The sequence below is a fragment of the Capricornis sumatraensis genome, chromosome 3, assembly GCF_032405125.1.
Source record: "Capricornis sumatraensis isolate serow.1 chromosome 3, serow.2, whole genome shotgun sequence".
Taxonomy (NCBI): domain Eukaryota; kingdom Metazoa; phylum Chordata; class Mammalia; order Artiodactyla; family Bovidae; genus Capricornis; species Capricornis sumatraensis.
This window is the reverse complement of record NC_091071.1, coordinates 4,059,527-4,084,554: the sequence shown is the minus strand read 5'-3', so window position 1 is coordinate 4,084,554 and position 25,028 is coordinate 4,059,527. Positions and strand designations below refer to the sequence as shown.

The window sequence follows — 25,028 nt, the reverse complement described above, 5'->3', positions numbered from 1 at the left end:
GGCGGCATATTTTTGATTACTATGTTTTTTTTCTTCCTCCTTGATGTTCCAGGGTTGCTTTAAAAAAAAAAACAACCAAAAACCCAAATCACTTCCTTTTTGTTTGGAGAGCTTCTGACTTAAGGAAGGCGTTCTTTAAGTCGTTCCTTAAGTCATTCTTTTAGGGTAAGTCTACTGGTGACAGGTTCTCCGCGTTTTGCTTCACTTGGACGTGTCTTGATTTCATCATCTTCCTGGAGGACCTTTCCCCTGGCCATAGGATTCTGGGCTTACAGTCCCTTTCTTTAAGGACTTGAAAATTTGCGTGCGGCTTCCTCTGTCCTCCATGGTTTCGGGTGTGAAATCCATTTCTAGTCAAGTTTTCTCTTACAGGTGAAGTGGTGTTTTCCTGCCACTACTTCCGAGGTGTTTTTCCGTGTCTTTAGTTTTCACAAGTTGGATGTGACGTGTCTTGGTGTTTATTTCTTTGCTCTTTTTCCTGTTTGGTGTTTGCAGCGCTTCTTGAATTACATCTTTTGCCAAACTTGGGGCAGTTGCCGCCTTCGTTTCTTCCCCTTTGCACCCAGTCTTCCGTCTCCCCTGCTGCTGGGACTCTGGCAGCGCGCGTGTTGGGCCTTCTGTTAGAGTCCCACGGGGCCCTGGCTCGGCCTGCTGGCTCTCGCAGTCCGCTTTGCTCTGTTGCTCAGAGTACCTGAGTTCTGTTGTCCTGCGCGCGGGTTTCCTGGCGCTTTCCTCGGTCAGTTCCATTCTTCTGCTTAGCTCGTCCACAGAGCTTCTTACTTGGGTTATTGTGCTTCCATTCCTAAAATTTCCGTTTGGTTCTTTATTTCTCTCGTTTCTTTGTTGAGTCTTTCTACATTGCTTTATTTGTTTCTAGTATATCCATAACTACCTGTTGAGGCATTTTTATCGTGGCTGCTTTAAAACCTTTGTTAGATAATTCTAACATGTCTTATTATCTTAGGGTTGGCATCTATTCATTGTCTTTCATTCACCTCTCCAGCATTCAGAAATTCTTGGTTCTTAGCACGATGAGTGATTTTCAGTTGAAAGCTGGACATTTTTGTGTTATGCTGTAAAATACTGGATCTTATCTGGCCTGTGTATTGGCTGGCTTTCTCTTGACACCATTCTGGCAAAGGAGGAAATATTAGGTGGAGATAGAAGTCCAGACTCCACAGTTGACAGCCGAGGTTGGGGTTGGGCTCCACGTTCCTGCTGGATGGAGGTGGGGGTTTCTGCTCCCTCCCCCCTCCCCGCCCCCCCCCCCCCCCGCACCTCCCCTCCCCCCTGTCTCCAGGGAGACTGCAGTGGCTTTTTACTGCTGGCCGATGGCGAGAGTCCTGCTTCTGACACTACCCAGTGGGAAGCTGGACAGATGCTTCTTTCTCTCCCTCTCTTTCTTTCTTGAGGTATAATTCATTACAGTGTTACATGTTATTGTTCAGTCACTAAGTTGTGACCAATTCTTTGTGACCCCACGGACTGCAGCACCCCCAGCTTCCCAGTCCTTTACTGTCTCCCGGAGCTTGCTCACATTCACATCCTTTGATTTGGCGATGCCATCCAGCCATCTCACCCTCTGTCGTCCCCTTCTCTCACTGCCCTCAGTCTTTCCTAGCATCAGGGTCTTTTCTGAGTCAGCTCTTCGCATCAGGTGCCAAAGTCGTAGAGCTTCAGCTTCAGCTCAGTCATTCCACTGAATATTCAGGGTTGATCTCCTTTAGGACTGACTGGTTTGATGCAGTCTAGGGGACTCTCAGGAGTCTTCTGCAGCATCACAGTTCAGAAGCATCAATTCTTCGGCGCTCAGCCTTTACCAGGTGTACAGTATAGTGATTCCCAGTTTTTAAAGGTTATGCTCCATTTATAAGCACGTTTATTATAAGATACTGGCTATATTTCCCGTGTTGCACACTATCCTTGCAGCTTATTTTACACAATAGTTTGTACTTGTTAATCTCTTACTGCTGTCACGCCCTCCCCGTCTCTCTCCCCGCAGGAACCACTGATTTGTTCTCTGTAGCTGAGTATGTTACCTTTTTGTTGTTCACTAGTGTGTTGTATTTTTTGGATTCCACATGTAAGTATTACCATAGCAGCATTTGTCTTTCTGTGTCTGACTTACTTAAATTGAGCGTAATATGGAGGGATGCTTCTTTACTGCTGGGTTTGGAGGTGGAAGTCCAGGCCCCTCTTTTGATCTCACTGATGTGAGGTGGGGGTGTGGTTTGTTATCACTCAGCGTGGATGAAAGTTCCCATTCCTAATCTGCTTTTTTTTAACACTATGCCAGAAGCTTTCACTGTGGCGTTGTTCCCCGCTTTTATTGCTATTTCCAGGTTGGTGGCTTCTTCAGCTCCAAGTCAGAAATATATGAAGTAGAAAGCAACCCAGAAAACTCACCGCCATGTCATTCTTTGGGCTCTGAAACTGTTAATGTGTCTCTTTCTCTCTACCTTTCCCAGCTTTCTTATGTCTGTTTCATATGCAGTGGCCAGAGGGTGTTTGTTGTTGTTGTACTTAGTGGGAGGAATAGGAAGAAGTACCGCCAGTGCATCTGAGACGTTCATCTGTGTTTCTGAAAGATGTCCTCCTGGGGTGTGGAAGTCCTGTGCTGCCGTCTTTCTCTTTACACGTGAGAGTTGGCGCTCTGCTGCCGTCTCTTGCATCGCTCCTCACAAGTCTGTTGCCAGTTGTACCTTTGTTCTCATATACACCATTTATTTCCACTTGCTTTAAAGTTTTGATTTTTATCACTGTTATAAGTAGCCTTCTGTCTGGGTTTTGTTGAGGTTGTTAGATCTGTAAATTTACTCTTTGTGTTTGTATGCCTTTTTAGTCATTTAAGAAAACGTTTATTATAATTGTGCTAAGTCACTTCAGTTGTGTCCAACTCTTTGTGACCCTGGGATCCTCCAGGCAGTAGTGGCGTGGGTTGCCATGCCCTCCTCCAGAGGATGTCCCCAACCTGAGGGCCAAACCTGTGTGTCTCACAGCTTCTGCACTGGCTGACAGGTTCTTTACCGCTAGCATCACTTGGGGAGCCCCCAGTATTTATTCACATTAATAAATTAATTAACATTTATAACAATTATTAGAGTTACTATATGGTTAACTTCTTTACTGTACATGTCTGTTAATTTGGGAGGGTCAGTTTTATGAATTTTAATACAGGTATCAGTTCAGTTCAGTTCAGTCGCTCAGTCGTGTCCGACTCTTTGCGACCCCATGAATTGCAGCACGCCAGGCCTCCCTGTCCATCACCATCTCCTGGAGTTCACTCAGACTCAACCATCCAGCCATCTCATCCTCGGTCATCCCCTTCTCCTCCTGCCCCCAATCCTTCCCAGCATCAGCATCTTCTCCAGTGAGCCAACTCTTTGAGTGATAGGTTCATGTAAACCAGCACCTCAGTCAGAATGCACAACTGTTCTGCCGCTCTTAAGAAAAAACTGCCTTGTGCTGTCCCTTTGAAAACAGTCATTTCTTAAAATATTTGTCCTGTCTCTTCTTCTTCAGACTCCAATTACACGTGTACTGGGGATAGTGTACTGGGGATAGCTGGAAGGAGTCCCATAGGTCATTGATATGCTTTTTTGTTCTTGTTATTTTGAGAGGTGTTTTTTGTTTTTTTTTTTTGAGGTTTGTGTTTCGTAATAGATAACTTCTGCTGCTAAGTCTTCAAGTTTGCTGATCTTTCCTTCTTTCTAATCTGTTATTAAATCTACTTGTTGTGTTTTTCATCTCAGAAATCCTACCTTTCATCTGTAAAGTAGATTTGGTTTTATTTCCGTGTCTCTCCTTAACATGCCCTTGCTTTTTTCTACATCCTTGAGCATAGAAATATATATATATATATAATGTCTTTTTTATTGTCCTTGTTTTTGAGGACATTTCCAGGTCTATTTCTGTGTCCTTTCCGGGTCTTATTTCTGCTTATCTGCTCTCTGTTATTGGTCTTTTCTGCATTATTGCATGCCTTGTACTCTTCAATTACAATTTTATGTTGCTGGGTGCTAGGTTTTCTTTTTATTCCTGTGAATATTTTTGAGCTCTACTCTGGGACACAGTAATGTTAACTGGAAACAGTCTGGACCTTTTGAGACTTTAAAAGCTTGGTTAGGCAGGACTGAGCCGCCTTTAGTTTTAGGTGTTTCTTGAATTCAGTGTAATTGACTTTTGGGGCCACATAATTCTTTATGGTAGAGGCTGCTTACTGTAGGCTGTTGAACAGCATTTGTGATCTCTACCCACTAGATGCCAGTAGCACCACTTAGTATGCACTAAGGTGGTTTTCATATTTTTAAAAAGCTGTTAAAAAATTACAACAGAGACCTTTGTATGTGGAAAAGCTAGAACACTTGAGATTTTGAAAGGAGACATTCCTTTACTGTTTGAGACAAATGGTAGCATAAGGAAAAAAACTTCTAATTTCTCTAGTATAGACAATAGTTAAGAGCACAGGCTTCGAAATTAGAAGGGTATGATATGAGCCCAATTATGTGCCTGCCCCTTAATCACTATTTGGCATTGGGCAAATTTTTAACTCTCTGAGCCTCAGTTTCCTTTCTTGTAAAATAGAGCCAATATATATTTATCACTTAGGTTTGTTGGAGAATTAAATGGAAACGAGTAAAAGTATATAGCTCAATAACAGGACACATAGTTCCGCTCTCCTTGTTTCAGGAGTGTGCTTGTGTTATCTATAATACCCTTGATGTACATATGGTGTCATATTTTGCTAACTTGGAGGATTCTCATCTGTTATCTTTCAGGTCATGCAGAAGGATTTTGCATGATGTGTACAATGCAAGCACATATCACCCAGGCACTCAGCAATCCTGGGGATGTTATTAAACCGATGTTTGTCATTAATGAGATGCGGCGTAAGTATCCTCTCTAGTAGTTTATATGAATATTTGTTAGCCAGTTGCTCTTAATGATCTGACTTGTAAATGATGAGCTCCTTGGGTACTGCAGCAAACAGTTTATTGTGTATGAATAGGTCTTTAACAAATAACAGTTTTTTAGCAAACCATTTACTATGTAAAAACATTTTGAAACCTAAAGCAAAAGATGAGAATATAGTAAAGAAGGTGGTATTCAGTTTGATATATAAACAAATTAAAAATTATAAAACCCTCAAATTTGTTACTAAAATTGATAACTTTTGCAGCATTTTCCCTAGATATTTGGGTTTCTATGCTGAGTAATACTAACTCTAAATATTGTCCCACCGATTTCTTTAAAATAGTTTTCAGTTAGCTTTAACTCAATGAATAAGTATTACACTATACATAGTGACAGGAATTATCAAAATGAAGTTAATTATATTCTTAAAGAACATTTTATACTCAGAAGTTAGCAGATTTGTGGATAAATTTCACAAGTTTCTATATAATTTTTAATGACTTTAAAATCTCCTCTTGCATTATAATGATTCTGATAGGTTGCATGAAATTTTTTATGCACTTTCTGCATGTTTTTTGCAGTAAGCTTTTGTATTATCTTAATTAACTGAGTTGGAATAAAAAATGCTTACAAATAAAACAAAAACCTGACTCTTAATCTGGTATCTAGCTTGGTAATTGTAGGGGTGGATAATTACACAGTGACAATTTATAATGCTTTTGCCTAAAAAGCTGCTGAGGATGAAGAAGATCTTGGCCTTTGGTGCTATTAACAGGCTGGAGAAGACCATGAACATTTTTTTTAAACATTGCTGGATCTTAGCAAAATTTTAGCCAGGGGTGATTTTGTTTGTTGAATTATATGTGTATATTATATATACTGGTATGCACATGTATACACACACGCACACATACATGGCAGACATAATTAATTTTTTTAAACCTAGTTCTTTAAGAGAACGCTATTGGTGTGTGTATGTACATACATCTACGGACATACACCCCCCCCAACTCTAGACATACATGGTTAAATAATGAAATTGTCATTTTTGTAGGTCAGAATTTGTGGAATGTGGTCAATTTCATATGATTCAAGTTAATACGTATCTATATATTCATTCACATAAAATTGTGTGTATATTTATGCTTCTGTATTGTTTTTCATTGTCATTTTGGCTTGTGGTATTTAGTCAATTAGAAATAGGACTGAAATGTTACTGTGCAGTGGAGAATATAATATGTTCTCTAGGTTATTAGGATAGAATTAGATAGGTTCACACTTTGTGTTTTATATAGATTCTCTTAGGGAATTCTCACACCCAAGTTAAGATATGTGCACTAACATAACATTTGAGACAAAAATTTGAAACAATAACAGCTAAAGTTGAGTTTATTCAAGAATCATTTTATTGCTGAAGACAGAGTCTCTGGGTTCTCAGAAACTCCAGCCCATGTGGGCTTTTAGTGGTCTGTAGGGCTCATCCTAGCTGTTCTCAGGGGAAACTTATTAATGCTATTTTCTCATAAAATAGTTATCTAACCAGTATACTGTCATAAGATACAATCAAGGGGAAGTACAGCCTGGGCGTATGATAGGTGGTGATAAGGCTTTGTCTTTCCTCAAACTCTACAGGTATAGCCAGGCACTTCCGCTTTGGAAACCAAGAAGACGCCCACGAATTCCTTCAGTACACTGTTGATGCTATGCAAAAAGCTTGCTTGAACGGCAGCAATAAGTGAGTCCACAGCATCAGTCGCCCCCGCCCCCACCCCGGCCGCCCCGCTGGCACGGCCTTCCTGGAGGGGTGCCTTCCCGGAGGGGTGCCTTCCCGGAGGGGTGCCCGCTCCCTGTCAGCTTCACCTTTTGACTTTGTGCCGCCTCTTCCTCAAGTGGTTTGCCTCACTTTAAAATGGTTGAAATGGTAAAGGTGTGCTTCCTGTCTCCAGCCTTTGAAATCTGTGTGTGTTCCCTTTGTCATTGGGGTCAGTTACCAGTCCCTGCAGTTTCTTCTTTAAAATCTAAACGTGGGCTCAGGGGAAGGGTGGAGAAACAGACAAGTCGTGGTCCACTTGCCGTTGCTTTGACACCCCCGCAGGTCTGCGTTCCCTTCCCGCGGCCGAGGGCCGGGCTCTCAGTGTCTGGAGGGTGCTGGACTGCAGAGCAGGGTCCTCACGCTTGGGTCCCAGTCCTGCTCTGGGCGACGGCCTCTTGCCGCCTGCCTCAGGGCCAGAGTCCTGCCCTGATTTCCGAATCCCTTCTTAATACCATCCGACCACTTCTCCTCCTTGCCCCAGACGTGTCTTTGATTGGGCAGGGCTGTTCTTTGGCTGTCTCCATATTGTGCAGCTTTCTTGCGTGAATTCTCATTCTTTAATGGATGTACGTGATTTTAGCATCAGTTACAGCACCTCTTATTTTTGCAGAACGCTTCTCTCATCTCACTCTTTTATTTTTTTTTCAGATTGGACAGACACACCCAGGCCACCACACTTGTCTGTCAGATATTTGGAGGCTACCTAAGATCTAGAGGTAAGCTCTTGGTTTTAAAGGTTGATAATTGTGATCTGGCATGTGGTGTAAAAGGATGCAAGGGCTCCGAAAGGGTTAAGAAGGGCCCGTGTGTCTCCCTGCCGGCCCAGGCTCCCATCCCCCATCCTCCGTCAGCCCCTGGCCCAGCTTGTGGCTATCCTCCCAGCAGCTTCTTGTGCGTGAACAGCCTGGGTTCTTTTCACACTGGAAGCTTCCTAGCGTTTTCCGCACATGCAAGTCTAACACAGCCTTTCCCTGTTGCAGGAGTGTTCCGTTTATTTCACTCCCACCAGGGAACTTTTAGGTGGTTTCTAGTTTTTTTGTTGTTGTTACCACTAGCGCTTTATTCGGAGAAGGCAATGGCACCCCACTCCAGTACTCTTGCCTGGAAAATCCCATGGACGGAGGAGCCTGGTGGGCTGCAGTCGGGTCCGGAAGAGTCGGACACGACTGAGCGACTTCACTTTCACTTTTCACTTTCATGCATTGGAGAAGGAAATGGCAACCCACTCCAGTGTTCTTGCCTGGAGAATCCCAGGGACGGGGAAGCCTGGTGGGCTGCCGTCTATGGGGTCACACAGAGTCGGACATGACTGAAGTGACTTAGCAGCAGCAGCAGCAGCACTTTATTGAGCACCCTTGTCTACACAGACCTTTATATCTATGTAAAAGTGTACGTACATACGATAATTAGTTAGAATTTCTGTATCAAAGGATATGTGATTTCAAATTCTGATTTTGCCATATTGTTCTTCCAAGAGGTTATACTAGTTTACACTCCAGCCAGCAGCATACGTGGACCAAGTTAGTGGCTCCCAGTGTGTAGTAGGAGCACGTTTTGCCTGGTCTGATAGGCGAGAAAAGTACCTTATGGCTTTTGCTTTGTAAATGTGTGTGTGTGTTCCGTCATTTCAGTAGTTGATATTGCCATGCTGATTATACTTTCTTATCTTTTGTGTTTTATTTTTATTTCAGTCAAATGTTTAAATTGCAAAGGTGTTTCAGATACTTTTGATCCCTATCTCGATATAACTTTGGAGATAAAGGTAAGTTTGGTATTTGTGGTAATAGTCAAGTTAAACAAAAATTAGTCATAATTTATTTATAGTTTATTTATTTATAGTTCTTTTACAATTTAGACTACACTTGTTAGAGAATATGAATTGAAAAGTTTAATATGCTAAGACTTCATTAGAGGAGCTTATTGAAACTTTGTATTAGGCATCATAAAAAGCTTAAAACATTTAATAATTTTATTAAATGTTTGACCTTTATTAACATTAAAGGGTTAATGTTTATTAACCCTTTGACCTTTAATCTTAATAAAACCAGATTATGATACCAATATCAGCCAAATTTAGGTGGTGGTTATTCTTTAGAAACTGTTTTTTGCTTCTTGCATTTTCTGAGCTCTCCCATTTTTTGTTGTCTGAAGCTTTTGTTTTTCTGATCTCAAGTGTGATACACGCTAACGATAAAAATGAGAAACACTTCAGAGACATGTGTGAGCCTGTCCCCCGGAATGAACACTTGTTAACAGTTTGATATAAACTGTTCCAGAGTGTCTGTTTACTGTTTACACTGACAGGATTATACCTTTAGTCTGTTGGGCCACTTGCTATTTTCATTCCATTTTGCTTGGGCCTGCCGTGTGTCGTGCTTCAGCCAATTTACATGCCTATTTCCTTCCTGGTAGATACTTTGATTTTGTTCCTGTTTTATGCTACTGTAAATAATGCTGCAGTGGGCGACCTCTATTTTTTGTTTTGGCCACACTGTGTGGCTTGTGGGATCTTAGTTCCCCGACCAGGGATTGAACCCGGGCCCTTGGCAGTGAAAGCACAGAGTCCTAATTACTGGGCCACCAGGGAATCCCCTGCTTTTTTTTTTTAATTGGGTGTGGGGAGGGCAATAACTTGGTGTGTACATGTATAAAACTGAACACCATAATGAAAAAAGTTTCTTTTTACATAAAATTTGGGCTTGGCTTTGCCCTTGGAGTCCCCTTTCCCCTCTGCCGACAAGCGGCAGTGCGTGGTCATTTCTTTTCACACCAAGTTTGCACTTTTTCAGCCAAGTTTGCACTTGGCTTTACCCTTTGGAGCCCCGTTTCTTCTTTTTGCTGACAAGCGGCAGTGCGTGGTCACGTGCTGTTGGTGCTCTTCTGTCCCCAGGCTGCTCAGAGTGTCAACAAGGCATTGGAGCAGTTTGTAAAGCCGGAACAGCTCGATGGAGAAAACTCGTACAAGTGCAGCAAGTACGATGGTGGTGCTGGTGGGCAGGGCAGTGGGGAGGCTTGGGGTGAAAGGGTTTGGCGTGTCTGCCTGACCAGCAAGGTTCCTGTTAGCTTCCAGGACCGTCTGGGAAGACCCTGGCTCTGTTCCCCGAGGGCCAGGGCACCGAGTGTTAACACTCCTTAGACCCGGGGGAGGCGGGTCCTCACTCCTGGGGAGCTGGGTGGAGGGGAGGGGTAAGACCATCCACACGTTAGTGCCCCTGTGTGTGAAGGTGACTGGGGTGGCACATGTATGTCGAGCAGCATCTCCAGGGACCCCAGCATGGAGGGTTGGGGTGGGTGGTGCATCGCTTTCTCCCAGAGCAGTCAAGGCTCTCTCTTTCTCACGGTGGTTTCCCAGGATTGGGGGCAGTACCTGCCGGAATCCTCAAGTTTGAGTCATTCTGTAATGTTTCCCCGTGAAGTCAAGAGGGCCTGTTTTAAGAAAGCCCTGTTTCTTACGGTTTAAGTAGATGTTCGCTTGAAGTCAGGTAATATGGGTAAGCGTTGTTACTGAGTAGGGCCAGACCTCAGGGATAGCCACGGGTTTGGTTCCAGACCAGCACAATAAAGCGAATCTTGAAATAAAGCGAGTTGCATGAATTTTTTTGTTTCCCAGTTTATAGAAAAGTTACGTCTACCTTATACTGTAGTTTTTAAGTGTACAATAGCATTACATCTAAGAAACAGTGTACAAACCTTAATTTAAAAATACTTGTTTAAAAATGCCAAAATAGCTAGAGGAGTAACAGCAAAGGTCACTGATCAGAGATCATCATAACAGATACAGTAATAGTGAGAAAGCCTGAAATACTGCAGGAATTACCAAAATGTGGCACAGAGACCTGAACTAAGCACACGCTTTTAGAAGGATGGCCCAGTCTGCTCCACGCAGGGTTGCTGCAAACCTTCAACTTGTGAAAAATACAGTATCTTCAAAGGGCAGTAAAATGCGGTGCCTGGGTTCATTGTTTTGGGGAGAAGGCCCCCTTTCCTCCTAAGACCAGAGGGATGCTTCCTTTGTTTTAAACCTCACGGACGTTTCTAGTATTTATTTCCTTGCTTCTGTATCTGGGCTTTGTTTTCACAGAGTTCTTCTACCAGCCGGTTTTTCAGTTTGTTTTGAATTAAGAGAAACTTCTGTAAATCTAATTTTTAAGGTGTCAGTGGCCTGACATTTCAGAACTGCCCTGTGGCTTTCATTCATGTTAATTAAGCTATCTCTCAAATTTCAAATTTTAATTTTTTCACTGTTGGATGAAAAGGGTGGTATTTCTCATCCAGTACCCTTCTTTTGGAAACTTAATTTAGACTGTTTCAGAGAAATAACAAGGGTAAGACGAAAAAACCAAAAATAACCAACCCACGTTAATCTTCTTAAACATCTGTTTTTGTTTTTTTTCCCAAGGTGTAAAAAGATGGTTCCAGCTTCAAAGAGATTCACTATACATAGATCTTCTAATGTTCTTACACTTTCTCTGAAACGTTTTGCAAATTTTACTGGTGGAAAAATTGCTAAGGTAGGTAGATAACGTTATTAACAACTGTTTTATGCTGAGCCTTTCAAGGCTTAACTGTCCAGCAGCTACATGGAAGTTTTATTACCTGATGTTCTAAGTTCTTCCAGCACTTGTTAGTAGAATAAAATGTCAAAGAACTGAGCTCAAAGTTTGATATGTGTGTTTACAGAGTGTGTGTGTTCTCGTCTGTATCCCTTAGCTGGCTAGACTTTCTGAAGGTCACACCTGGTGCTTGTTACCCACGTTTGGGCGTCATAGTCAGTGAAGGTGCTGAGCGTTGAGGGAACGCTTTTGGCATTTCAAGTCCAAAGATTTCCTAGCCAGACCTTGCCATTCCTTCACCAGAGCTTGTTTTCTTGTTTATTCATTTGTTCTCTGATTGGTAGTATACTGACCTTTCCCATTTTCTTCCCACTTTCTGAAACTGAAAGTGGTCAGAAATCCAGTAACACGTGGAAGAAATAACCTGCTCCTGAATTGTTAAAAATAAGCGATGACTTCAAGTCCAGACTTGTGATTGTTAACTGTCTGCTTTGATGAGTTTGGAGAATTCACATAGTCTGGGTCCTTACTTGCGTAAAGAAAGAAGAACACGGCGGGATTGCAGTAAACACACTTAGAGTCAGGCGTGCTCCGGGTTAGACCTGTCTTCTGAAATGAGGCCTCGGGTGTTGGGTGCCTGCTGGAGCACCGTAAGGCGCCCTGCTCCGTGAGCCTCCTGCCCTGCGCTGCGTGTATGGACGGGCTGATCTGCACCTTCAGAGATGACATTCCATTTTTCTCTCTCCATACTTGTGTAGGATGTGAAATACCCTGAGTATCTTGATATTCGACCGTACATGTCTCAGCCAAATGGAGAGCCGATCATTTATGTTTTGTATGCAGTCCTGGTACACACTGGTTTTAATTGCCATGCTGGCCATTACTTCTGCTACATAAAAGTAAGTTGTGTGGGTTTTGTTAATTACTCTATTTACAGTATACTGTAAGATACCACTGGCATTCTTGGGAGGGAAGGGGGCCTTTTCCAATTGATGTGTGGTAGCCCCCTTTTCTTACAGGTCTCTGGATTGGGGTTCCCCATGTACCTGATCGAATCTAGTATCTTTTGTTGGTTGTCTTACAGGCTAGCAACGGCCTCTGGTACCAAATGAATGACTCCATCGTGTCTACCAGTGATATCAGATCGGTACTCAGCCAGCAAGCTTATGTCCTCTTTTATATCAGGTATTGTCAGGAAAGTGCACTTCCACCTTTTCTGTTAAGTCAGAAAGAGCGCTTCACTTCATCAGCATGCTTAAATTCCATTGTTTGGTTAAACAGCATCTTGATGGTGGGGAGAGTAAAGAAGGTGTGTTTGAGAGTGGGCCATGCGTTTACTGTAGCTCCTAGCTCTTTGGCAGGTTAAAGAAATTCACAGAAGAAGGGACGGGAGTAGCCACAGAGGGCTTCTGCTGCTGGCAGCAAACCAGGTGGGCTGGCGGGCTGGGGAGGCAGTGAGCAGAGGCCCCGTAAGGGGAGTCCTGAGTACCCAATGTGGTCATCTCTCAGCCCCGGGGAGCAGCAGCCAGCCACGCCCCTGGCCAGGCCCGGGCCTGCCCCGCCTGCTGCTGCCTGTTACCGATTCGATAATTCCTTCTGGAGATGTGGGGCCTTGGGGCAGTCTGATGAGTGCTCCAAGGTATATCCATTGGTAGTAACTGGAAATTCAGAACATCCTGAAATTGCCAACAATAGCAGATCACATAAATGGTAGCGTGTGCATGTCACGAAATACAATGCAACTGTTGACAGTGGCTTTTATGATGTTTTTAAAATGCTCTGAGAAAGTGCTCTATATATGGAGGATAAGCAGTTGGAAATTTTACACGCTGATGTCGAGGAGATCAGTCCAGGCTAAAGCCTGGAGGAAAATCCACAAAATCTGGATAGCAGGTTCCTTGAAGGGGTGAGGGGAGGCAAAGTGTCTTTGTTTCTTTCTAACTTTTCAGGATAGCACAGATCTTTCTAAGTGATACGTATTTAGAATTAAAAAAATGGAAAACAAAAGTAGCTTTAAAAAAATTACCACCCCCCAAAAAAAAACCCTTTCAGCTAGAATACACAGATATCAGATGAGAATCCACAGTGACCCTTTGCGTGCTGACCTGAGCTCCAGTGCCAGCCTGGGCCGGGCCGGGACTATGTGCACTTCCCCAGGTTGCGTCTCCTATTGCCGAGGGTGGGGTGTGCGTGAGCTCTTTGGGAGGTGTCCCATGTTACCCTGAGCACTGTCACTCTCTGTCCCCAGGTCCCATGATGTGAAAAATGGAGGTGAACTTACTCATTCCGCCCACAGCCCCGGCCAGTCCTCGCCCCGCCCGGTCATCGGTCAGCGGGTTGTCAACAGCAAACAGGCAGCCTCGGGATTCATAGGCCCCCAGCTCCCCTCGCACATGATGAAGGTAACCCTCCCGAGCAGAGCGTCCAGCCCTCTACTTAGTGGCACAGTGGTGGCCTGACCTCCTGCACAGCTGAGTTTCGTATCCACAAAAGTGGATTCAGGCCATTTAGTATAAAATACTTCAAACATAGGGGACATCTCTGAGGACGCACAATGTGATCCAGAAGGAAGCAGGGGTGTGAGTCTGTCTAAACACTGGGGACTTGACCTCCCACCCTGGACTCCGTTCACTTTATGGAGTAAATATTGAGGGGTTCTTGATTCATGCTGGCCTCCAGGAGAGAGATGCTTGTACAGAAAGAACACTTCCGTTGCCCCCGTTTAGCCCTTTCAGGGGTGTGACGTTTTCTGCCTGCCGTCAGGCTGGGCCCCATCACACCCCTGAGGGCTGCTCAGAGCGAGTGGAGAGTATGCTGTCTGGTTCCTGTGACATCGGCATCCTCAGTGGAGGCCTGGCTTTTGCTTGACATGAATGTTCAAACTGCAGACATGTTGGAATAGCCTGTACACACCGTGGAAGAATCCTGCCACCTGTGCCATCGTGCCATGACAGCCTTTCAGCTGACAGGGAGTCACAGCCTCAGTGCTGTAGGGAGCTGGACAGGCAGCAGGTCCTGGGCTGGGCTAGGCCTGAGTGGTGCGGGACAGACCAGCTGCAGAGCGCCTGCCCTGTGTGGAGGGGCCGCTGCTGTTGACTGGTCAAGAGATGTTTTTGTTTAACTATGAAGCCTTCCCTTGTAGCTCAGTCAGTACAGAATCTGCCTGCAGTGCAGGAGAGCCGGGTTCGATCCCTGGGTCGGGAAGATCCCCTGGAGAAGGAAATGGCAACCCACTCCAGTATCCTTGCCTGGAAAATCTAATGGACAGAGGCGCCTGGTGGGCTGCAGTCCATGGGGTCTCAAAGAGTTGGGTACAAATGAGCGGCTAAGACTTCGGTGTGAAAGTGAAAGTCACTCAGTTGTGTCTGACTCTTTGAGACCCCATGGGCTGTAGAGTCCATGGAATTCTCCAGGCCAGAATACTAGAGTGGGTAGCCTTCCCCTTCTCCATAGGCTCTTCCCAATCCAGAGATTGAACCCAGGTCTCCCACACTGTAAGCAGACGCCTTATCAGCTGAGCCATTATCCAGTGGTAAGTTAGCAACTAATTCAGATACTTAAGAAAACATTTTGAAGGCCAAACAAAGTTCCTCTATGAGGCAGAATTCACCCATGACCACTGGTGTGCAACTTCTGGATTTTAGCAGCAAAAGCTGGGATATGGAGCAAAAGAACTACTCAAGTAAGGGTGGGAGGTCACAGAGGCAGGGATGGCTAAGCGACTGTCGCCGCATTCCTGGGGCCTTGGGAAGTCCCCGGGGCTGGCCGCCTCCTGCCTGAACTGCCAGGGGCTCCCAGAACCACAAAGGAGAACCTGTTTTTCTCCATGCCCAAGAGGACCTGCTGCTTTCTGCCAGAGCGGGAAGAGTTTGGTCTGGGGGTTGTTTTCTGACAAAAGCCATTGTCCCTGTTTACCAGAAATTGATTCCCAGAAAACGGGGGCCTGTGAAAGGTCCGGGGCGGGCAGGCCCACGTGAGAGGGGCGGTGTTCCTCATTCCTCAGAGAGAAAGAAAAGAGGGCCGGAGTGGGAAAGGCCCGCCGCCTCAGGTCTCTGAGTCTGGCGGTTTCTGGAGCTCTCACTTCGCTGTGGTCTGCTTGTCCCCAGAACCCCCCTCACCTGAATGGGACGGGACCGCCGAAGGAGACGCCGAGCAGCCCCATGTCAGGCCCCAGCGGGAATTCCAGTGTCAGCAGGACTGTGAACGCCTCCCCGTCTGTTCAGAACTGGTCAGTTAGCAGGCCCTCAGTTATTCCAGAACACCCCAAGAAACAGAAAATCACGATCAGTATTCACAACAAGTTGCCTGTGCGCCAAGGTCAGTGTCAGTCTAGCCTTCACAGCAGTTCTTTGGAGCTGCACCCCAACAAGCCCGCCCCCTCTTCTACCATTACCGCTTCTTGTGCAATACAGTCTACCTCGAGTGCCCCCACGCCGCCCGCCTCTAGTAAGGTCCCAAAGCAGACGGCCCCGAGGGAGGCCTGCTCCAGGCCCGTGATGAACGGCAGGCCCAGGCTGAGCGCTGGCGTGCTGGTCCCCTACGGCGCCGAGTCCTCCGAGGAGTCTGACGAGGAGGCCAAGGGCCTCGGCCAGGAGAACGGCCGCGGGCTGACCGAGAGCGTGCGCTCCCCTGCTCCAGACGCCGGAGACGGCGACGCCTCCCCGCACGAGCTCCGAGAGCCCGTGGCTCTAAATGGTGCTACTAGTCCGGACAGCGACCCGATGGAAAATGGCCTGCCCTCAGACGGGGCCCCTTGCCCAGGCCAGCCTGCGCTGCACTCAGAACACCCCTTTCCCAAGGCAAACGGCCTCCCTGGGAAGGTGAGCAGCTTTAGGTTGGCGGGCAGGCGGGCTTCCCTTTTGCCCTCGTGTCCGGCGGGTCACATGGCTGGATTTCAGGAGGCACGGGCGTGGCACTCACAGCTGAAAAACATTTTCTTTTTTTAATCCTAGTTGATGCCTGCTCCTTTGCCACCTCTTCCAGAAGACAAAATCTTAGAGACCTTCAAACTCGGCAGCAAAGCCAAAGGCTTGGCAGAGGAGACTAGGTAAGACGGCTGTCCCAGGGCAGCAGGATGCGGGAGCAGGGCGCGTCTGCTCACGGAAGGCCCAGGATGAGCCTTCTTGAATAAGCATCTGTAGAACTCGTTGATTTGCCTGGTGGGAGAGTCAGGTAAACAGTTACCGGGGCCTGTTAGTCCAGCGCCCGCCTCCTCTCCCGCAGAGCCTCCCCCCGTGCTGGGTCAGTACATGTCTGACCAGCCAGCACGTCCCACTCAGCGCCCCTAACAGGCACCCGAGGGTGTGCAGAGGGGCTGGGCTGGGAGTCTTGCTCTGTCCAGGAGCAAAGGCTTTGTTATGCTCTCTCTAGAGCTCTGAGATTAAATTAATGGTCAGTGCGGTGTGTCTCTATGCTTAAAAACACACGTCAGTGTCCTGACCTCAGCGTACATAACGTGATGGGAGTAAAGGCAGGGCCGTGAGGCGGCAGCCACGGTCACCAGGTGGACAGCCCGGGAGCCAGCACCTCGCAGAGGTCAGGTCACGTCACCTCACGTCAACGCCATGATGGCCTCCTGGAGGACAGCTCTCGGCCAAGGTGTGACTGTCTTTAGCTGGACACCTGGGGGTGTCTGTGAAGGGGCCAGTAACAGAGCTGAGGTTTTCTCCACGTGGACCTCGGGCCGTGGGCGCCTGGCTTGTTCTGCAGAACTGCCTGCCTCAGCCCCTCCCTACTGGTGCGCTGGTCTCCCCCATCACAGGGACAACCTCCATGCACTCTGTGTCAGAAGGGCCTTTGAGGGGGATGTGCCCTCAGCAAGAACCCCAGTTAGGAACGTTCCCAGTTGAGCCTACAGAGAGGGCAGCCTGAGCACTCAGTCCCTGGCAGCACGGCTGTCCTCGTCGCTCAGCTTGTCTTCAGGTGGAACGTGCGTGAGCAGCATGACAGGTGACCTGTGACGGTCACACCCCAGCCATGCTTGCCCCAGCTGCACGTGCGACCTTGAGCCTCTGTAGTGACCTCGCGTGTCTTCTCTCTCCCAGACCGAAAAGGGGGCCCGCTTTAGGCTTTTTCTTGTTTTCTGGCAGCTTTCCTTAACTTGAGGAGTCCGTCAAAAGCATGGCAGAATTCGCTTACTGCAGCAGTGGTCCCTCACAGTTTGTTGGTAATTCAGGGAGCTCTTGGCTCTGTTGGGAGGTAACTACTCTGTCTCTGAGGCTCCAGGAAAATTCGGAGAAAAGGGATCCAGAGAAAAAGTAAGCGCCCTGTCATTATTTGACTTTTTTGATGGTCTGGACTTAGTTACTGAGAAGAATTAGAAAAATATCTGAAAACCAGAGGCACTTAGAATTGCAGAGTTATTACTGAAAAATTAAGTAGGCTTGATAGAAAGTTTTACATTTATGTACAATGAGAAAACTTGAAGTTTCCAAAAATGATAAGCCCAGTTTTAGGTTTCAGCCAGATACAGTAAAGCCATAAAATATTCAGTAAATGAATGAAGTGTTTGTCCGTCCCTGTAGCCCATTGACAAAAACCCAGAGAGTAAATGACCCCTGTCCTTTTCTGTCTCTGCGGGGCTGCAGGACACCTGGCTCGGAGGAGAGGCCTCTGGAGCATCTGGAGGCGGAGCTGGAGGCCGGCTGCTCCCCTCCCGGCGATGCCCAGGACAACCTGGAGCCTGTCTCGAATCTCAGCAGCAAACTCAAGAAGGCTTCGCCGCCCTCGGACCCCAGCATCAAACCTACCAAAGAAGAAGTCTCTGAACATGTTTCGGCAGAACCCGAGGAGGCTGTGCCGAGTGTCAGCACCTTTTGTAACCCCGACAAGGATGCCCTCGGGGACGATCAGCTTCCAGCACCCTGTGACCCTGGGAATTTAACAGATGATCAGAGCAAACCGTCCCCAGATGTGGGAGGGACGTTACCAGAGCGGCCCCCGGACCCGGTGGCTGCAGAAGCCACAGGGAGGCTGAGCCCGGTTCCCTCTGTGCCTTCCGAGGGCGACCGTGAGCCCGAGCCCTTGGGTCACAGCGGTCGGGACAGAGGCTCAGAGGTGGAGGGTCCCGCTAAGAGCACGGGGGTGTCCACAGATGAGGTGCCCTCTCCGCAGCTAGACATGACCACAGAAAACCGTCCTGAGGGGCCCCCCGAGCGCAGCAGCAGTGAGAGAGGGGAAGACAGTAAGGCCGGGCACAAGGCCCCAGAGCCGTGTCCGGTCCAGGAGAAGGTCAGCAGCCTCAGAAAGGTTGACCGAGGACATTACCGTAGCCGAAGGGACCGCTCATCCAGTGGCGAGCGTGCACGGGAGAGCCGGAGCAGGACCGAGGTGCAGCATCGGCGGAAGCGGCCTCACCGGGAGCATGAGCGGCCGCGGTCTGAGCGGCCCCGGCTGGAGCCCTGCGCTCTGGCCCCACAGCCCCCCTGCCCCAGCTCCCTGGCCAGGTCGGGCCACCACCACTCCCGGAGCAGGGGCGCCCCCGACCAGGAGTGGGGCCGCTACCACCACGCCGAGGGCGAGCACGCCTGGGCCCGGGAGAAGTACTACCCAGACAGGCTGCGCTGGGAGCGCTGCCGGTACCACCACGACAGGTCCCCCCTGTACCCCGGCCGGGAGCCCCGGGACTGGCGACCCTTCCACGCTGAGCGAGAGTACGAGCGGGCCGGGCCCTACGGCGGCCGGCCCTACAAGGACCACTACAGAGGCCGCAAGGGCTACGAGCTGGCGGCCAAAGAGAGGGACCGGCACCGCTTCAGCAGCCCCCGGGCGGGCATGGCCCACGTGCCCCCTCCACACCCCGCTGCCAAATACGCCCACGACAGGCTCGGCTTCGGGGCTGAAGATGGCAGCTGCGACCTGGCCACGCGGTTTCACGAACACGACAACGTTAAGTCACGGAAACGGAGATACGATAGCTTCGAGAATGAGAGTCACGTAGAAAAGAAAGCCTGGAGAAGCTTACAGAAGGACCCTGTAGAGGAGCCCAAAGTGAAGAAGCACAAAAAGTCGAAGAAGAAAAAGAAATCCAAAGACAAACACCGGGACCGAGACTCCAGGTGAGGGGCGGCTGCGTGTGGGGGGGTGCGCCCTCCGCACCCAGCCTGCGGATGGGTGAGGGCTCTGTCGTGCGTAGCTTTCATCTCGGGGGGTTTGGGACTGCCCTGTTTTTATCGATTCCTAAACCTTAGCTCTGTTTTAAGCGGTATCTTATTATGTGGTTTTATAAAACACCCAAAAACCTGGTCTTTCAAGACGTGGCTGTGTTTAGTTGGTCCTTTGTAACTCTGAGTACACATGCGGCATTCAGGAGGTGAAGCTTGGCGCTGTCCAGCTTCACAGTGGTGGTGGTGGTTAGTTGCTCATTTGTGTCCGACTCTGTGACCCCATGGACTGCAGCACTCCAGGCTTCCCTGTCCTTCACCATCTCCCAGGGTTTGCTCAAGCCCATGTCCATCAAGTCAGTGATGCCATCCAACCATCTCATCCTCTGTTGTCCCCTTCTCCTCCTGCCCTCAGTCTTTCCCAGCATCAGGGTCTTTTCCAATGAGTCTGCTCCTCATATCAGGTGGCCAAAGTATTGGAGCTACAGCTTTAGTATCGGTCTTTCCAATGAATATTCAGGGTTGATTTTCTTTAGGATTGACTGTTAACCTATTTATTCACAGATGTAGTTATAATTCTACGTCTGTTGATACTCTCCAACAAATTGTCCAGTGAGATTTCAAACTGAGTTTCCATTTCTGCATTTCTCAGTTTGAAATCTCATTGGGAAGTTCTTGTATTTTTTAAAAGCTAAATTGGTCAGCAGCTTTCTGGAAAATGACTTCTCCGTGAGGAGAGGACTGAGCACACAGTTACTATACACTGGTGTCTCTTAAGAGCGAAACCCTGGGAAGAGGTTACCTACCAGAAGCCACAGGTGAAGAGTGGTTACTTGAAGGAAAAGGACATCAAACCTCCTTCCTTCTGTGTGCCTGACACACCCGGCAAAGATACTTTTTCCTTTAGCCACTAACTAGTTTCAGGAAAAGGTGGTGGAGTCCTTCCTTCCTCTGGTGCTTTGGCCAGAGCTCTTCTCCCCAGAGTTGAAGGCTGCGGTGGGGACAGGTTGAAACTGGTGAGTTTATGACCCTGGACTTAAATTACTACAGTGAAAACCGCATGTTTAATTAGGAGAGCCTCACTTGTGTGTGCGTGCTGAGTGTCCGCAGAAGTGGGTGTGGGTCAGAGAGAGGACCAGTTCTCCTTGGGGCGGTTTGCTTTCCTAGTGGCCCTAGTCCTGGCTTTGTCTTCGGCAGGCATCAGCAGGATTCAGACCTTTCCGTAGCGCACTCTGACGCTGACCTCCACAGACACAAGAAGAAGAAGAAGAAAAAGAAGAGACACTCGAGGAAATCAGAGGACTTTGGGCGAGATTCAGAACCGCGCTTGCCCAAGGCAGCCAGCTGTGAGACTGTGGACCATTTCCGGAGAGCGGAGGGCGCCTTCCCCCTCGCAGACGGCCTGCCGCTGGAGGGCGCGGCACCTTTCTGTGAGAAAACCAAACACTTCAGGATGGAGAGCCGGGAGGTCAGGTGTCGGCTGTCCGAGTGCGGCCAGGGTAAGGGGGCGCGCGGGGCGAGCGGCCGCGGAGGGGGCGCGCTGGGAGTGGCGGCCATAGGCGCCCTTCCCTCGGGAGGAGGCGGTCGCTCGAGGAAGGAGCCTCACAGGGCGGAGCAGCTGTCAGTCTCGCTGAGCCCCGCCCCGCGTCCTCACCCGGCTCCCGCGAGGCCTCGCGCGGCGCCTCGAGGCTGGTGGGAAAGCTGAGCGAGGCAGAGCCGGGAGCCCGTGCTGCGTGTGGCCCTGGGCGTCTGACTGGGGACAGAACTGTTCAGACGCCATGTTTGACAGAAATACTGTTGTGGTACCTCCTTTCTCTCCCGGGTCCTGAACCCCTGTCCGTTGTGAGGAGACCCTAGAAGTCTGTCTGGTGACGGTGTGCAGGTGTCACGCCTCTGGCCCGGGTCTTGGGCTACGGCTGCAGGTGGGGGTCCCGGGCGACCGCAGCCTGCCGGGCTCTGGGATTCCTGTCTGCCCTGCAGGGCTTGGCCCACTTGTAGCCTCTCCTGCTCTGACCGCCCTGTACGCAGCCCTTCTGGCTTTCTTAGCTGTTCCCCTGACCTTCGACCCTAGAAGGAGTGCTGAGCCTTGCAGGGGGCCGGGCCGAGGGCGGGACGCCACTTTCACGTGGCCCGCCGGTTGGGAAGGATTGGACATTTTTTAATGGTTGCCGCTGCTGCTAAGTCGCTTCAGTCGTGTCCGACTCTGTGCGACCCCATAGAAGAAAGCCCACCAGGCTCCCCCGTCCCTGGGATTCTCCAGGCAAGAACACTGGAGTGGGTTGCCATTTCCTTCTCCAATGCATGAAAGTGAAAGTGAAGCCGCTCAGTCGCGTCCGACTCTTCGAGACCGCATGGACTGCAGCCCACCAGGCTCCTCCGTCCATGGGATTTTCCAGGCAGGAGTACTGGAGTGGGTTGCCATTGGCTTCTCCTTTAAATGGTTGGAAGAGTCCAAAGAAGACTCATTTCACATGAAAATTTTGTGAAATTGATGTGTCAGTAAAGCTGCGCTGCAGCCCAGTCCGTCTGTGGCCCCGTGGAGCTGGCGGAGCCCGGCCTGGGCCTTCCATGGACCAGCTTGCTGACCCCCCACCCACCCTGACCCCCGAGGTGCCCCCTTGTGACCCTGCCTGCCGTCCGGGAGCCCCGGAGACCATGGGTTCTCTACCGTGTTCTGGACCCAGGGAGGTGTCATGCTGGTTAGAGGAGGACCCCCTCCCATGGCCCACAGTCACGTCATGGTTGGTAGAGGAGGGACAGATGGCCACACAGCGCACTGGCGTTTGGGAGAAGCAGAGATCATGATAGGTGGGGTGTCTGGGGAGGGGTGGATGCCAGGGATGCTTGGAGCAAATTAGAAGACTCGTGGGGCCATTAGGAAAGGGAAGCTAGGTGTCCTCTGCTGTGTTTGTTAAGATGGCAACAATGTGCATTTCCACCTTGGTTTCCACCAACATTTCCACGGTTTGGGCCAGGGGCTGGATGAGATGAGTCCCTTCTGACTGCATGTGGTGAAGTGGTCCGGGCAGGTCCTCAGGATTCTGCGTGTCTGCCTGAATCTTCCCCTTCAGGCTGCAGGTCTGTGGTGAGGACCACAGCCAGAGGCCGCCAGCCCACCATGGGCACGGCTCACCCACAGAGCTGGCTCGGGGGACAGTAGGTGGCATGCAAAGCCCGGTAGTGGACATGTGGTGGCCCACATGCAGGTCTCCAGGGGCTGCAGGCGGGGGGACCCTTTCCTGTCCTCGATCTGATGACGCTCAGATGCCCATCCTGTCCTGACCTCTGTCACCTTTCAGAGGACGGACCTCTTTACCTGCTGGTGCCTTGACCTTTCCTCCAGACTCCTGTTCTCTGGCACCATCAAGCTCTGGATTTCTTTGACCCAGGGTTGAAATGCTGATGGGTTTGCTGGGATCAGATTGGGCTGTTCCCACGGGGACGTGGCCCTGAGTCACCATGTAAAAGCGTGTTTTCAGTGAAACCCTTGGAAGCACAGCTCGTGTAGGACTTATTTCAGGCAACGAGCCTGTTTGAGAACTGCTTCTAAGTTAATGACATGATACGCACAGAGCACAGGCGCTAAAATTTTTGCCAAAACATCATTAAAATGTTTCCTAACCTTTGCTTTCTAGGTGATTGAAAACTTGGCCTCAAAACAAAAACTTCACTAGTTATGGTGAGCTCTTTTCTTCTCTGCATGTTTGTCCTGACCGTTTGTGGAGCCGCTGAGGGGCCTGAGGAGGGAGCTTGGGGCTGCATGGGAGCAGGTGGGGAGTCAGCCCTTGAGAGGGGTGAGGTTCAGGGCCTTAGACACACTCTCCCTCACTGGAGAAAACGAGGGCAGGTCAGAAGCTTAAGTCATTTGAAAGATGGAGAAGCCATTTCTTCACAGCCCTACCTGAGGGCCTGAAGGAGGGGGCCCCTTCCCAAGACCCCTGTCCTGAGCTCTGGGCGCCCTGCTCCTCCCCACCCTGCGCTTGTTTCAGACGAGAAGGGCTTGGCTTGATCTGAATGAGGTTTGGGTGCTTTTTTATAGCAAATCAAAGCCTCGAGCATCATCTCCAGGCCTGGTGCTCAGTGGTGCCAGCGGGGGTGGGGGAGGGACTTTTGCCCAAATGTGTAACTCCTCCTCAGCAAGGTGAGGTTTGACTGAACTGTCTACAGAGGACCACCGTGGGGCCAGTGAACGCTTAGCAGCGAGTTCTCAAGGGGAAAGCCCTGAGCCCCGCTGAGGAATTCGCAGACTTTCTTCCTAGGGCGGCGGCTCCGAGTGCCCAGCAGAGGGCGCCCTCCCCACTGGCCTCCCAGCTACTGCCCGCAGGGAGGCCAGGGGGCTTTCCTAGAGACCTGGGGCATCTGCGAAGGGGTGGGGGGACGTGAATGGAAGACAGCCCAGCTGGGGCTCACCAGGCCCTGGGTTCCACTTCCTGCCTCTGGATCACTGACTCGGCTGCCTCTTGTCTTTCAGATTCACCGTGTTCAACAGAAGCCATCCCCAACCCAGCTTAAATTATAAATAGAGAAAATAACTTTGTTCAAATCTGCGTGGTGCTTCTTTAGTAAATACTGTACAGATTTTACCATGGAGGACGTTTTTTTTTTTAGTTTTTACCTTTTCTTAATTACCCTTATTCCAAACGGATGAACACTTTCTACAACTGCTGACCATTGTAAATCTATAAACTGTGTATATAAATCACATTGAAAAATAACGCCCTGGACTAGAACATCTCAAATGCTGCTTAATCACAGACTCAGGTTGATCACTCGTATTCCATGCAATGCTCCTCCAAGTTAGACATCCGGTGCAAGACCAACCGGGAAACCATGGAATTATTAAAAGTTCAAACTGACAGCGTGTATATTTAATTTAAAGACTTTATTTAAAGATTCACAAGCTCTCGGCTAGACTTGAGAGCGGTCTGTTTTCTGTAACGTCTGACACTAGAAACTAACCTGCTTCGTATTTTAGTTGTGTTCAAGATTTGAAGCCGTATTTTATAGACAAGTTCTGTTTTTGAACTTTGTGGGACTATTCCAATCAATTTACCAGTTATGATGAGTATTTACATTATGAATGTATAATCCAAACATTATTTGTAAGGCCTACAGTATGTTTTTATTACATAACACTTTTTTATACAGTGTCTCTTGTCTTGACTATGATATTGGAGTCTGAGTTGTCAGCTTGGTCCCTTAAAGTTTCTAGTTACAGACAAAATCATACTGTGATTTTATTTTTAATATGGATATGCTATCAAACTGTGATACACTTATAATTCACTGGTCCTGCATCAGGAGATGGAGTGGGGAAAACTGTATTTAATACAGTTTGTATCTGAATAATCTGTATGGTTTATACAGTTTGTGTTGTTCAGAGATGTCTAAAGTTTGATCTTTGTTTTTTTAAAGATTAAAAAAGCACTTGCCCCACTGTAAATATACAGCATGTAAAATTTATATAGTATATAAATGGCAGCAAATTAAACCTTTTGTGTCTTATTTTTTTTACTGCTGTTTCCGCATTTGCTTGCAGACACTTCTCACGGACTTCTTTCTCTGCATTTACTTTCTTAAAACTTCTAAAGCTCCAGCCATGGGCTCTCGGCCCCACTGGTGAGAGCGTCCGGCGTGGGCCGCTTC

General features: G+C 48.6%; 1 protein-coding gene across 1 annotated transcript in view; it reads left to right on the top strand.

Annotated features, from left to right (window-relative positions):
* USP42 (ubiquitin specific peptidase 42) overlaps positions 1-24,682 on the top strand; it is a 37,746-nt gene extending 13,064 nt beyond the window's left edge. The window contains exons 3-16 of the mRNA XM_068967187.1: positions 4,779-4,889; positions 6,547-6,649; positions 7,376-7,443; positions 8,419-8,489; positions 9,618-9,700; positions 11,127-11,238; positions 12,039-12,179; positions 12,365-12,465; positions 13,529-13,682; positions 15,387-16,100; positions 16,233-16,327; positions 17,868-19,337; positions 20,580-20,881; positions 23,854-24,682. Coding sequence (XP_068823288.1) covers positions 4,779-4,889; positions 6,547-6,649; positions 7,376-7,443; positions 8,419-8,489; positions 9,618-9,700; positions 11,127-11,238; positions 12,039-12,179; positions 12,365-12,465; positions 13,529-13,682; positions 15,387-16,100; positions 16,233-16,327; positions 17,868-19,337; positions 20,580-20,881; positions 23,854-23,894 — 3,566 coding nt within the window. The 3' untranslated portion in view covers positions 23,895-24,682. The remainder of the gene's footprint in view (positions 1-4,778; positions 4,890-6,546; positions 6,650-7,375; positions 7,444-8,418; positions 8,490-9,617; positions 9,701-11,126; positions 11,239-12,038; positions 12,180-12,364; positions 12,466-13,528; positions 13,683-15,386; positions 16,101-16,232; positions 16,328-17,867; positions 19,338-20,579; positions 20,882-23,853) is intronic.
* The last annotated feature ends 346 nt before the right edge of the window (positions 24,683-25,028 follow it).